At 42.5% G+C, this 11466-nt stretch overlaps 2 protein-coding genes across 7 annotated transcripts; one reads left to right on the forward strand and one right to left on the reverse strand.

The window, feature by feature from the left end:
• The first annotated feature begins 5953 nt into the window (after window positions 1–5953).
• Window positions 5954–6612, forward strand: LOC137253846 (peptidyl-prolyl cis-trans isomerase FKBP2). Its single transcript, XM_067791393.1, has 2 exons — window positions 5954–6214; window positions 6276–6612. The coding sequence occupies exons 1-2, from the start codon at window positions 6056–6058 to the stop codon at window positions 6537–6539; spliced, it is 423 nt and encodes a 140-aa protein (XP_067647494.1). The 5' UTR covers window positions 5954–6055; the 3' UTR covers window positions 6540–6612.
• Window positions 6613–7750: 1138 nt separating this feature from the next.
• Taf12 (TATA-box binding protein associated factor 12) lies at window positions 7751–10669 on the reverse strand. Of its 6 annotated transcripts, XM_067791346.1 has the most exons (4): window positions 10497–10649; window positions 10256–10350; window positions 9782–10123; window positions 7751–8258 (listed from the first exon to the last, which is right to left on the reverse strand). In XM_067791346.1, exons 3-4 carry the CDS (start codon window positions 10046–10048, stop codon window positions 7938–7940), a joined length of 588 nt encoding a protein of 195 aa, XP_067647447.1. In that variant the 5' UTR covers window positions 10049–10123; window positions 10256–10350; window positions 10497–10649; the 3' UTR covers window positions 7751–7937. The 6 variants fall into 6 exon arrangements, with proteins under 6 accessions (XP_067647447.1, XP_067647471.1, XP_067647464.1 ...); XM_067791370.1 differs by lacking the exon at window positions 10256–10350 and having other exon boundaries at window positions 9782–10019; window positions 10573–10669; XM_067791363.1 differs by lacking the exon at window positions 10256–10350 and having other exon boundaries at window positions 9782–10019; window positions 10497–10651.
• Between the last annotated feature and the right edge of the window lie 797 nt (window positions 10670–11466).

Below are 11466 nucleotides of genomic sequence, written 5' to 3' on the forward strand. Positions count from 1 at the left end.
TTGCAGGATTAATAACTATGTTGTTTACCCTTTGCTCCTCTGTGTTACCAATTTTTGCAGGATTAATAACTGTGTTGTTTACCCTTTGTTCCTTGCCAAATTTGCAGGATTTCTAATATCTGGCTGGATCTTAGAAAAATTTTTTATTGCTTGATCAGCAACTTTTTTTTTTTTTTTTTAATTGAACTGGCAGGATCTTTTCCAGTTAGATCGTTTTTAGCAGTTGTGCTGATTTGATCTAAACTGGCAGGATCTTTTCCAGTTAGATCGTTTTTAGCAGTTGTGCTGATTTGATCTAAACTGGCAGGATCTTTTCCAGTTAGATCGTTTTTAGCAGTTGTGCTGATTTGATCTAAACTGGCAGGATCGCCATGAAAATTTTGAAGGAATAAGAAGACGTTGCAAGTTAAAGGTTGCGACTTAAATCCTCACTTTATTGAATAAATTCTTGTCTTTTATACTAATTTGCTTAACCTATACATTAATAAATATCTAAATACTAATAACTAAAAATAAGTACATAGGGAATGGAGAATGCATACATGTCTGTTTGTATACGGTCTTTGTATACATGTATTTTTGTATGCATAACTCCATACATGTAGTTTTGTACATTTAGCAGCGTCAGCAGATCAGTTTGAGTGTTTCGGTATTTTCCCAAAAGAGGCTTGTATGTTAGTATGTATAATTACAATGGGTTGTTTGTTTATATGTATAATTGATTAGCTGTGAATGGATATAGGTCTCATGTTCGGCATTCCATATGTTGTTGTTGTTGTAGCAATGCTTGCCCCACCTAAATAGCCGCGACCGATCACAAATTGTCATCAATATCCTCTAACGGGAGTCCAAGGAAACTTGCCGTTTCAACAGGGGTGGACCATAAGGAAAGGGGTGTTAGAGGCGTTGGTTCCACATTACAATTAAAGAGATGGTTGGTGTCATGTGGGGACACATTGCAAGCAGGGCATACATTTTGTATGTCGGGGTTGATTCTGGATAGGTAAGAGTTTAACCTGTTACAGTATCCAGAACGAAGTTGAGCAAGAGTGACACGCGTTTCCCTGGGGAGTATGCGTTCCTCTTCTGCGAGTTCTGGATATTTTTCTTCAAGTACTGGATTCACCGGGCAATTCCCGACATAAAGGTCCGACGCCTGTCTATGGAGTTCACCAAGGACCTGCTTGTGTTTTTCCGCTTCATACGGCTGGGTTCTCAGGTGCCGTATTTCCTCAAAATGCTTACGGAGATGACTCCTTAGGCCCCTAGGCGGTGCTGGTTCGTCAATCAGATGTCTGTTGGGATGCCCAGGTTTCTGGGTATTCAACAGAAACTGTTTGGTCAGCATCTCATTTCTCTCCCTGATGGGGAGTATTCTCGCCTCATTATGCAGATGGTGTTCTGGGGACATAAGAAGACAGCCCGTGGCGATTCTGAGAGCAGTATTTTGGCAGGCCTATAGTTTCTTCCAGTGGGTGGTTTTTAGGCTTGGCGACCATATGGGTGACGCGTAGCACGTAATCGGCTGGCTAATTGCTTTGTATGTGGTCAAGAGCGTTTCTTTATCTTTTCCCCAGGTACTGCCAGCAAGGGATTTGAGGATTTTATTACGGCTCTGAATTCTTGGAACAATTGCGGTTGCGTGCGCACCAAAATGTAGATCCTGATCAAACGTCACACCCAAGATTTTGGGGTGAAGGACAGTCGGTAGCGTAGTGCCATCGACGTGGATGTTCAATATGGTCGACATTTGGGGCGTCCATGTTGTAAATAAGGTCGCGGAAGATTTAGTCGGTGACAATGCCAGGTTTCGCGAGGCGAAAAAACTGGAGAGATCAGGGAGATAGCCGTTTATTTTATTGCATAGCTCATCGATCTTTGGGCCTGGGCCTGTGACCATTATTGTGCAGTCATCGGCGTAGGAAACGATTGTGACTCCTTCCGGTGGTGAAGGTAGCTTAGATATGTAGAAATTAAACAAAAGCGGGGATAGGACACCACCCTGTGGCACCCCTTGTTTAATTCTCCTTTGTTTTGATGTTTCGTTTCTGAATTGCACCGATGCCTGCCTACCACCCAGATAATTTGCGGTCCACCTTTTAAGACATGGGGGAAGGGTGGACCCTTCCAGGTCTTGCAGTAACGAGTCATGGTTGACCGTATCAAAAGCTTTTGATAGGTCTAACGCTACGAGTACTGTTCTATGGTGGGGATATTAATTCAAACCGCAATTTATCTGGGTGCTAATGACATTTAGCGCGGAGGTAGTGCTATGGAGTTTTCTGAAGCCATGCTGATGCAAATGTGCTTGGAAATAAGGGAGCAAAATGGCTTCAAGCGTCTTTGCCACTGGCGATAGGAGAGATATCGGACGATATGACTCACCTACGTTAGCTGGTTTCCCAGGCTTTAGTAGCGGGACCACCTTGGCCATTTTCCATTTCTCGGGTATGACAAAGGTGGAAAGAGACAGGTTGAAGACATGCGCTAAATATTTGAAACCCTCTTTCCCTAGGTTTTTAAGCATCGGCATGGCTATGCCGTCTGGGCCCACTGCTTTGGATGGTTTAGCGCGACCAATGGCGTCCTCAACCTCTCTAGCGGTGATGGTAATTGGTGACGCGCTGAGTTTGTGTTTATGTGCGTGTCTATTGGCTCTCCGTCTATCTTTGTCGACCGTAGGATGCATTATATATTGTCGGCAGAAAGCGCTCGCGCATTTTTTCGCATCCGACAGCACCTTATCGCCAAAGGCGATGGAAACTTTGTCTTTGTGCTTAGTCGGATTCGATAGGGACTTTACGGTGGACCAAAGTTTACCCACACCGGTAGAGAGGTTACAACCTCTTAGGTGCTCTTCCCATTTCGCCCGCTTGTGTTCGTCCTCAAGCAATCTGATGCGTTGGTTTATATCCCTTATTTGGGGGTCGCCTGGATCAAGCTGTCTTATAAGGTCGCGTTCCCTCGCTAAGCTCGCGGCCTCCGCCGGGAAGTGGGGCCGGATTTCGGGAATTCTCCCGGCGGGAATGAAATGTGCCGAGGCGGATTCAATGACCTTACGGAAGGCACGCTCCCCTTGGCGGGCATCAGTCGGGATAGGGAGGGCAGCAAAGCTGCTGTCTGTTGCAGATTTATATTCTTCCCACTTTCCTTTTTTGAAGTTTATGAAAGTGCGTTTTTCGGTGACGATGAAGTCGGCGGTACGCTCGAACGAAATAAGTATGGACAGGTGGTCGGATGCCAATGTTACCATCGGCTGCCAGTTGACGCAGTTTACGAGTTCTGCGCTCACGATTGAGATATCTGGCGAGCTATGACAGCTTCCTACCATACGTGTGGGGGCGTCTCCGTTTATTGTGCAGAACGTCGTTTCGTCTATTTGATCCGCCAACATCTCACCCCTACTGTCCGCCCGCAAGTTTGAATGCCATAGGTCATGATGGGCATTGAAATCGCCTAAGATAATGCGATTGTTGCCAGTGAGTAAGGCCTCGATATTAGGGCGGTATCCACTGGGGCAACAGGTGACAGGAGGGATGTAGATGTTGATGATTTCTAGATTTGCATCGCCTGACCGGACAGATAGGCCTTGACGTTCTAAGACATTGTCACTGCGGTCGATGCCAGGATCAAATATATGATATTGCACAGAGTGGTGTATAATAAACGCGAGGCCGCCTCCATTTCCGCTCTCGCGGTCTTTCCTGTGGCCATTATAACCAGAGCAGGTCTGCAATGCAGATCTTGCTGTGAGTTTAGTCTCTTGAATCGCAGCAATGCGGATGTTGTGCCGCTTCATGAAATCGACTATCTCCGTAATCTTCCCAGTTAGTCCATTACAGTTGAACTGCAGAATTCTGAAGTGCATGAGGGGTGACGCCGCCACTCTAGGGGTAAGTGAGGGGTGACTACGCCTAGGTTGTGGAAGGCCAGGACGCAATTGCTGTTGTGGCCTTGGGACTGGGCGCCCTTGGGCAAGCATTGGGGTACCCGGATGATTTGGGTTTGCGACCTGGCAACATGGCGCGATGAAACCCGTCGGGGGGTTGCCGTCGCGGAGACCAGAACATCTAGAAAAGTGGCACCACCCAAGGCAGGAGCTGCATTGAGCGGATGTCGCAAACCTATATATTCTGTGCTGGCAGACGGTGCAAACGGAGGCAGGGACTAAGAGTCTGTTTCCCTGACCTGCACGATTGCTGCCAGAAAAGAGGGGGGGGGGGGGGGGGGAGAAGAAGACGGGGGCAGGGGCTGATGCTCAGCATTGCAACCAGCTCTACTACGAAGGTAGTAGTTATGAGTGGTATCAGCTGTTTGAGTTGTTGGCGCCGTGGGGCGCGAGCAGCAGCGGGTACTTGTTGTGGCTTGCTGAGCAGCGAAGCTGCTGGAAGGTAGTGGGGATACGCTTAGGCGTAGACTACGGGACGCCCTTGGGCGTGAGCAGCAAGGAGCCACAAAAGATTTATAAAAGTTACGTGGACGTCGGGTTTTGGGATCAAGCCCAGAACAACCTGTCCGATGCAACCATCCCTTGCACGAGACACACTGAACAGAGTATGACCGTCCTAAAAAGATTCTTTTCCGGCAAATGCAGCAAAACCATTTCTCATGACCGGGGTCAGGAGACGGACCCGGATTGGGTTCGATACCTTCCCGGAGTAAGAGAATATGTAGCAGTCCTGCTGCAAGGAGCTGCTGGGAGGATGACAATTTGTGGGAGGGATGAAACAAATTAAATGGGGTCACACTGAAATGACAGTCCTTGGTCGGGAAAAATCCCGAGTCGCTCCGGTACATAGAACCGACTGCCTTGGGAAGCGAAGCATTCCATATTGTCTGGGTTAGTTCAATAATTTATGTTGGGAAAAATATTGTAATATGATTATTACTAAAATATATTTGGAATTTATACAGCGTAATACCGCAAGTGTGTTACAGTCGTTGTGAGGTATAATGGTACCTTACAGTGGGTATGACGTATAATGCTACACACCTATGACCGACCACCTGTCCCTGCAATTCATAGCTTCCGCGATCCAATTGTCAACCGCATGTATTATACATATATTTAGCAGGCGAGGCTCTGGCGACCTCAAGCTCCTCATATAACTAGGGGGTGGGGGCGGGATGGCCTAAAATGTTCAATGTGGTTCCGAGATGGTTGGGCTAGTACCTTGATGGTGCTTGTTACCGGAACGTATCGGGTCTATACCCGGGAAATTAGCATCAACATCGATCACACTCCCTAAAACCCTCGGATAGTGTCCTTATCACTGCAACAAAAATAGCAACTAACTATATTTAATCTCCAATTGATAGTGCGTAAATTTAAGGAAATGCTATCGGCAACGAAAGCTACCATGATTTCTCGCAGTGTGAGTAGGGTTGCCTTTGCAGACAAATTCAGAGCTTGGCATCACTTACTCGGCGCTTTCAGCGAACACAACTGCTGAGCAATCGAGGAATGATAGCTTTATGAACGCACTGTTGAGTATCATCTACTCAACGGTTTTGATTTTACTTCATATTACTGAGCGTAAATATTTTTCCCTACATTCGCTCAGCGAGTTCATTCACCTGCCTCAAGGGCTTGCTAGCGCAATGTACAGCTTCTCCAACCCAACTGTCAACCTCACCTACCCATGGCGAATCCCGTTTCATTAACAGCCAATGCTCTGGCGACCCCGAACTCCTGATGCATCTAGGGAGTGGGAGGGCGGGATGGCCTAGAAGGTTTCATGTGGTTATTCCAAATCTTTCATGAAATGGTCGGGCTAGTAGCTTTATGGTGTTTGGTCAACATCGATAACACTTCCCATGGTCTTCGAGGAGTGTCCTTATAAAATTTTTCCTCTTAATATTACAGTGAAGGGTGGAAAAGCATTACATGACGGAAACATGTTTGCAACGTATCAACAAAAACTTATGTTTACTGAAAACGCCCAATGTTTGTTTATTACTTTGACCAAATTCTTATCTACTTCCGTCGAATACATTCAATTATAGGAATCTTTATTATTAGGGCAAAGAGGTTAAATAAATAAATAAGAACATAATGAAGCTTTACTTTTTACTACTTTTATCGACTTTATTTATCATAAGCGCACCTGCCAAAGACGATGCAAAGCCGACAGTAAGAATTGGTATTAAAAAGAGGGCGGAGAATTGTGAAACGAAATCACGGAAAGGGGACCTCGTGCACGTTCATTACAGGGTAAGATTTACTATAATTTGTTATGATCAAACTCAAAGCTGGTTCAACAACTTCGAAATAGGGTACCTTGCAAGATGGCACTGAATTCGATAGCAGTTATGGGCGCGAAAAAGCGTTTACAGTAAAACTCGGTGCCGGCCAAGTGATTAAGGGGTGGGAGCAAGGACTATTAGGCATGTGCGAAGGTGAGAAACGGCGTTTAGTCATACCTCCTGAATTGGGTTACGGTAAGGCTGGTGCAGGGGACAAGATACCAGCGGATGCAACACTTATCTTCGAAGTTGAAATGGAAAAAATAGAAAGAACAAAAAAAAATGAATTTTAAATGATGTAATGTAGTACATACGCATATGTACATAAATTAATAAATTATCAATGTGAACTTTTTACTGAGATAATTCTGGCAGTGTTTCGCAAGCGCTCCGGGTGTATTTCTGCCATGAAAAGCTCGCAGTGAAAGCTCATCTGCCTTGCAGATGTCGTTCGGAGTCGGCATAAAATCATGTAGGTCCCGTCCGACCAATTTGTAGGGAAAATCAAGAGAAGCACAACGAAATTGGAAGAGAAGCTCGGCCTTAGATCTCTTCGGAGGTTATCGCCTTACATTTTTTTTTTTTTTTTTTATTTAATTCCGAGTTCCGTGAGTACTTCTATGAATTGTAATACAGTATTTGGGATGAAAATAATGAGACTGACGAAACCCTATAAATAAAGTTGATATCTGCTCATGTGCTACGAGTATTCGGTATCGTCGCCTGACTGAAAAACACACGTGGAGGCTGCAGGCCTCTCAGAGCGTTGGGCCCAGAACTGCCACGGTATGCCTCCTTATGAACCTTAACATTTACACAGGCCAAAAGTCTCAAGTATATTTAATTGCAATGTGGAGCCAACCATGTTGAAAACGCAGTTCCCGCGGACTCGGTAGAGGATATCGTTGACAATTCGTGCGTGGTCGCACCAACCGAATAGAGCGAAGCACTGTTAAAAGAACAATGGACCGTCTAGACATGTCGGAACTTTTTCCAATACAAAACCTTCCTCGTCATATTCTACTAATAAATGTAAAAAAAAAAACTTTTTGATTTTGTGTATTAGGTTGTCATCGTGGCGCAAATAACATCGTAAAATTAGCGCAGATTTCAAAAACGGAGTGGCTTCTCGGCATTGGTTTGGCAAGTACATCTCTGTCCTCAAAGGGTTCTCAGGAAAAAGGGCCAGTTATGATTGATCTTGTTGCTTATTTGTTGTAAACAATGAAATGAATTGGCTTTAAACCGGTCTCCCAATTCAGCTATTTTCCATGCATTTTCATTTTTGTATTAGATTGCTTCTTTTCAAATGCTTTGTTCGAATCTGAAAATATATAAGGGACAAGTCTTTAAAACAACAGATCTTATGCATCTTTTACTTACAATTCTTCATGTAGGCCGTTTAAGTTTCCGCTTGGCCACACATAGTCACAAATATGAGGTTTGTTGTCGAATATTCTGAATACAGGTTTTTCGTTTTTTTTTTTTTTTATAAAAACTACGATTTTAAAAACGTTCTGTTTTTTATTTAACTGTTCCCTTTTTGTATAGAACCGAATTTCAAGCCAACAAAATTTCATTTAAAAAATACTTATAATCTACTCATTTTATACAAATTTAGAGCAATGAATAAAAATGTTAAACGCGCTTACTCCTTTATATAAAGTTTTTTTTTTGTGTAACTAACCTAATCAATACTTTTTAATTGTCTTTCTTATCAATGCCAACCGTTGTTTATGTGCTTCAGTAATAGCTGCACGTTTATATGGCCGTAATTCGTCCGTACCAAAGCCAGGTATCCACATATTCCATTTACGTTCTAAATGCAGCTGCACATCTCGAACTTCTACTTTTGAAACCTTTCGATGTTTTGCAAACGCACATGTCGCCTTTACTGCATCCTCGACAAAATCATCTGCAATTTGCAATAAAAGTTCTTCGACATCTTCGTCCAACTGTGCGGTCACATCGACTTCACGAACCAATTCTAACAAGCGCGGTTTTGTTAAAATCTTGGAATTTAGTACGAATATGAAAAACAAAAGAATATATTAATTAAAAAGGGTAGGCAATTTAAAAGGATATGTATTAAATATGGTATTGCACTGCGGCCTTATATATGTTTGTACTTTAGACCAATCTTCCGAGTCCCATACAATCTTAGGCGTGTTCGAAACTATATTTTATTTCCAGAAATGACATCGCTTTTGAGAATTTGTGTCGGCCGCTGTGATGTAAAAATAGTGTGCTGACCCAACTAAAGCAAGGTCCACAACTCGAGTTTTGAGACAACTAACATCAAATTACTTAGATATCCATGTTCTAAAACCAGGTTGTTGTTGTTGTTGTTGTAGCGATAATGTTGCTCCCCGAAGGTTTTGGGGAGTGTTATCGATGTGATGGTCCTCTGCCGGATACAAATCCGGTACGCTCCGGTACCATAGCACCATTAAGGTGCTATCCCGACCATCTCGGGAACGATTTATGTGGCCACATTAAACCTTCAGGCCATTCCCTCCCTGCCTACCCCCAAGTTCCATGAGGAGCTTGGGGTCGCCAGAGCCTCGTCTGTTAGTGAAACAGGATTCGCCGCGGATAGGTGAGGTTGACAATTGGGTTTGGAGACGCTATATATTGCGCTGGCAACCTGAAAGGTTGCGCTACACATCCCCTTGAATCTGGTATTTTAGTCGCCTCTTACGACAAGCATACCTACCGCGAGTATATTCTGATCCCCTAACCGGCTGGGGTCTAAACCCAGGTCGTCTCCTTCTGCAGTGGTTTTGCAAGCACTCCGAGTGTATTTCAGCCACGAAAACCTTCTCAGCAAAAACTCATTTGACTTGCAGATCGAAAACGTCATACATATTTGTAGGAAAAAATTAAAAGCAGCAAATCACAAGTTGGAAGTAAAGCTCGGCCTTATTCTCGTAGTGAAATTGTTGTATTTATTATATAAAATAAGTAAATAGGTTTCTTTGGCTTGGGCACTTCTGGTGCGTGGTGCGAGAAGACACGGTAACGTTTACAAGACGGTGCACCACCTAATTTTTATCGACAGAAATGAAATTTTTCCGCTTTCGGATTCTTAAACCGGAGGTCGAGACGCGTCTTTTGATACCACCTTTGATAATTTTTGATAAAAATAAGGTGGTGCACCGTGTTGTAAAACGTTACCGAAAACACTAAGCGTCAGTATGAGCTGATGTAAATTGGAACAATTTTCTGTTATTCTTTGCAAATTTCGTTCGAATTATGATAATGCTTATTGGAGAACTCCAAAAGTCCAAGTTTTGAAATAACATTTTTTTGTTAATAAATAGAGGCTATCATATAATACAGGTCTGAGCAAACCACTGCAATCGCATCATAAACGGTGAAAAATCGAGTTAAGAGTTTGTGTGTTACTGAATATAAACACAGGTTGTTTAGCGAATAGCTCTATAAAAATATAATTTGAAACGAACGTTACATATATTTAATCGGCCGCAGAAGCAAAACATATTTATATTTTAAATTGAACGAATTAACTTACCGGTTGGCTTTCAGCACCTGTTGTTTTTCCACCACTACTGCTATTACTTGCCGTTCCATTAGTACCTGTATTTCCAGAGTTTGCATTTTGCGTGTTACTACTGCCACTGCCACCACCACCACTTGCACTATTAGCAGTAACAGCAAGCCCCACCGAGTTTGAATTGGAATTGGTTAAGGGACTGCTTTGAGAAGGTGATGCCATACTTATATCCTGCGAGTCGTCGCAAGCGCTGTTGCTATCGAAATTTGTAAAAATTGCCGACATTGTATGTTTTTAAGGTTTTAACCAATGTATCGGATTGGAATAGCAGGCAGGTCACGGGCAGGTTTTGGGATGAGGCTAGTGTATTGTGTTTTTGAATTTGTTGGATAGGCAGTGTGCAGGAGTGTGTTTGAAAGACAGAAGTGTGCAGTATGATAGAAAACGTAAAGATAAAACACAGTTCCAATGTACCAAAAAAGTGACTTTTACCAAAATGCCTATGTCTATATATTTAATACTCCTATATTGCGTAGAAAATGTTCGCAATGAGTTGAGTACTGAATTCGCCTTGATAGTAACTGTTTCTAAAATAAATTTTCATATATCAATTTAGAAAGTTGAAAAGAAATATAACTAAAGATGTCCAGCGAGCAAGTTACTTGTTGTATGTAGTGTGGGGTTAGGAGATTTGTTTAAGTGTAGCAAAGCCAAATTTCAAAAGTTGAGTTACCTTGCTAGGATGAATTTTTTTCTTTAGTTTTGCCAACCTATAATCAATTATTTAAGGTTTAAAAACAGAAACTCACTGTTTTCTACTTCGCGTTGCAGATCGAAAATATTTTTCCCCAAGCTATACAAGTTCTGCCCATTGTGTACAATACATAATGGTGCTGCCAAAATAAGTCACAAAACTGGGGTTATCATCTTTGTGGGTTTTATGTTTCTGCATTTCATGCTAAAGGACCAATTAATGATGACATAACCATATCACCATAACCAGATAAAAACCTTATGGAAAACACTGTAATCGATTAAAGCGGGAGTCATTGGTGCCGTATGTCGTATCGCTGTAGTCGTATCCCTAACGTAATCAGCTGTTTATCGTTACGACGGTAGACCATAAACCAATTGGTTGGCTACGATACAGTTACGACTTTAGCGGCACCAATAATCGTTTGCATTGATTCCCATAAGGTTGGTCGAATCAGCTGTTATAAGGTTACCGATACGGTTGCCGATAAAGCACTAATGTCTGCAGCTTAATGGTGCAATACCATAACGCTAACGCCATAACCATACCTTAGCCAACCAATTGGTTTTTGGTTTCTCGCCATATTCATAACCTAAAAATAACTGAGTTGGTGATTTTAATCATTGTTTTGGATACGTTATGACTAAGAGACTTATTTTTGGTTAAATATCTTTGTAATTTTTTGCGTTTTCTTCATTTTTGTGAAATTTTCAAGATTTTTAGGTTAAGGCACCAATAATCGATCACATTAGAGATGGTTATGGATATGGGAATGTTACGACTATGGCGTAGGGTTAAGGAAGTTTAATTTGTCCTTTTAACGCTAGTCAATAAAAAAGTAACGTTCCAATGACGCGTGAACCAGAAACGGATAGAAATTTAACATGCAAATGAAACAACAAATTTGTGATTCTGATATTCACCTGGTTCAATTTTTGCTCCGTATAGC

The sequence above is a fragment of the Eurosta solidaginis genome, chromosome 1 (genome assembly GCF_040869045.1).
Source record: "Eurosta solidaginis isolate ZX-2024a chromosome 1, ASM4086904v1, whole genome shotgun sequence".
Taxonomy (NCBI): Eukaryota; Metazoa; Arthropoda; class Insecta; order Diptera; family Tephritidae; genus Eurosta; species Eurosta solidaginis.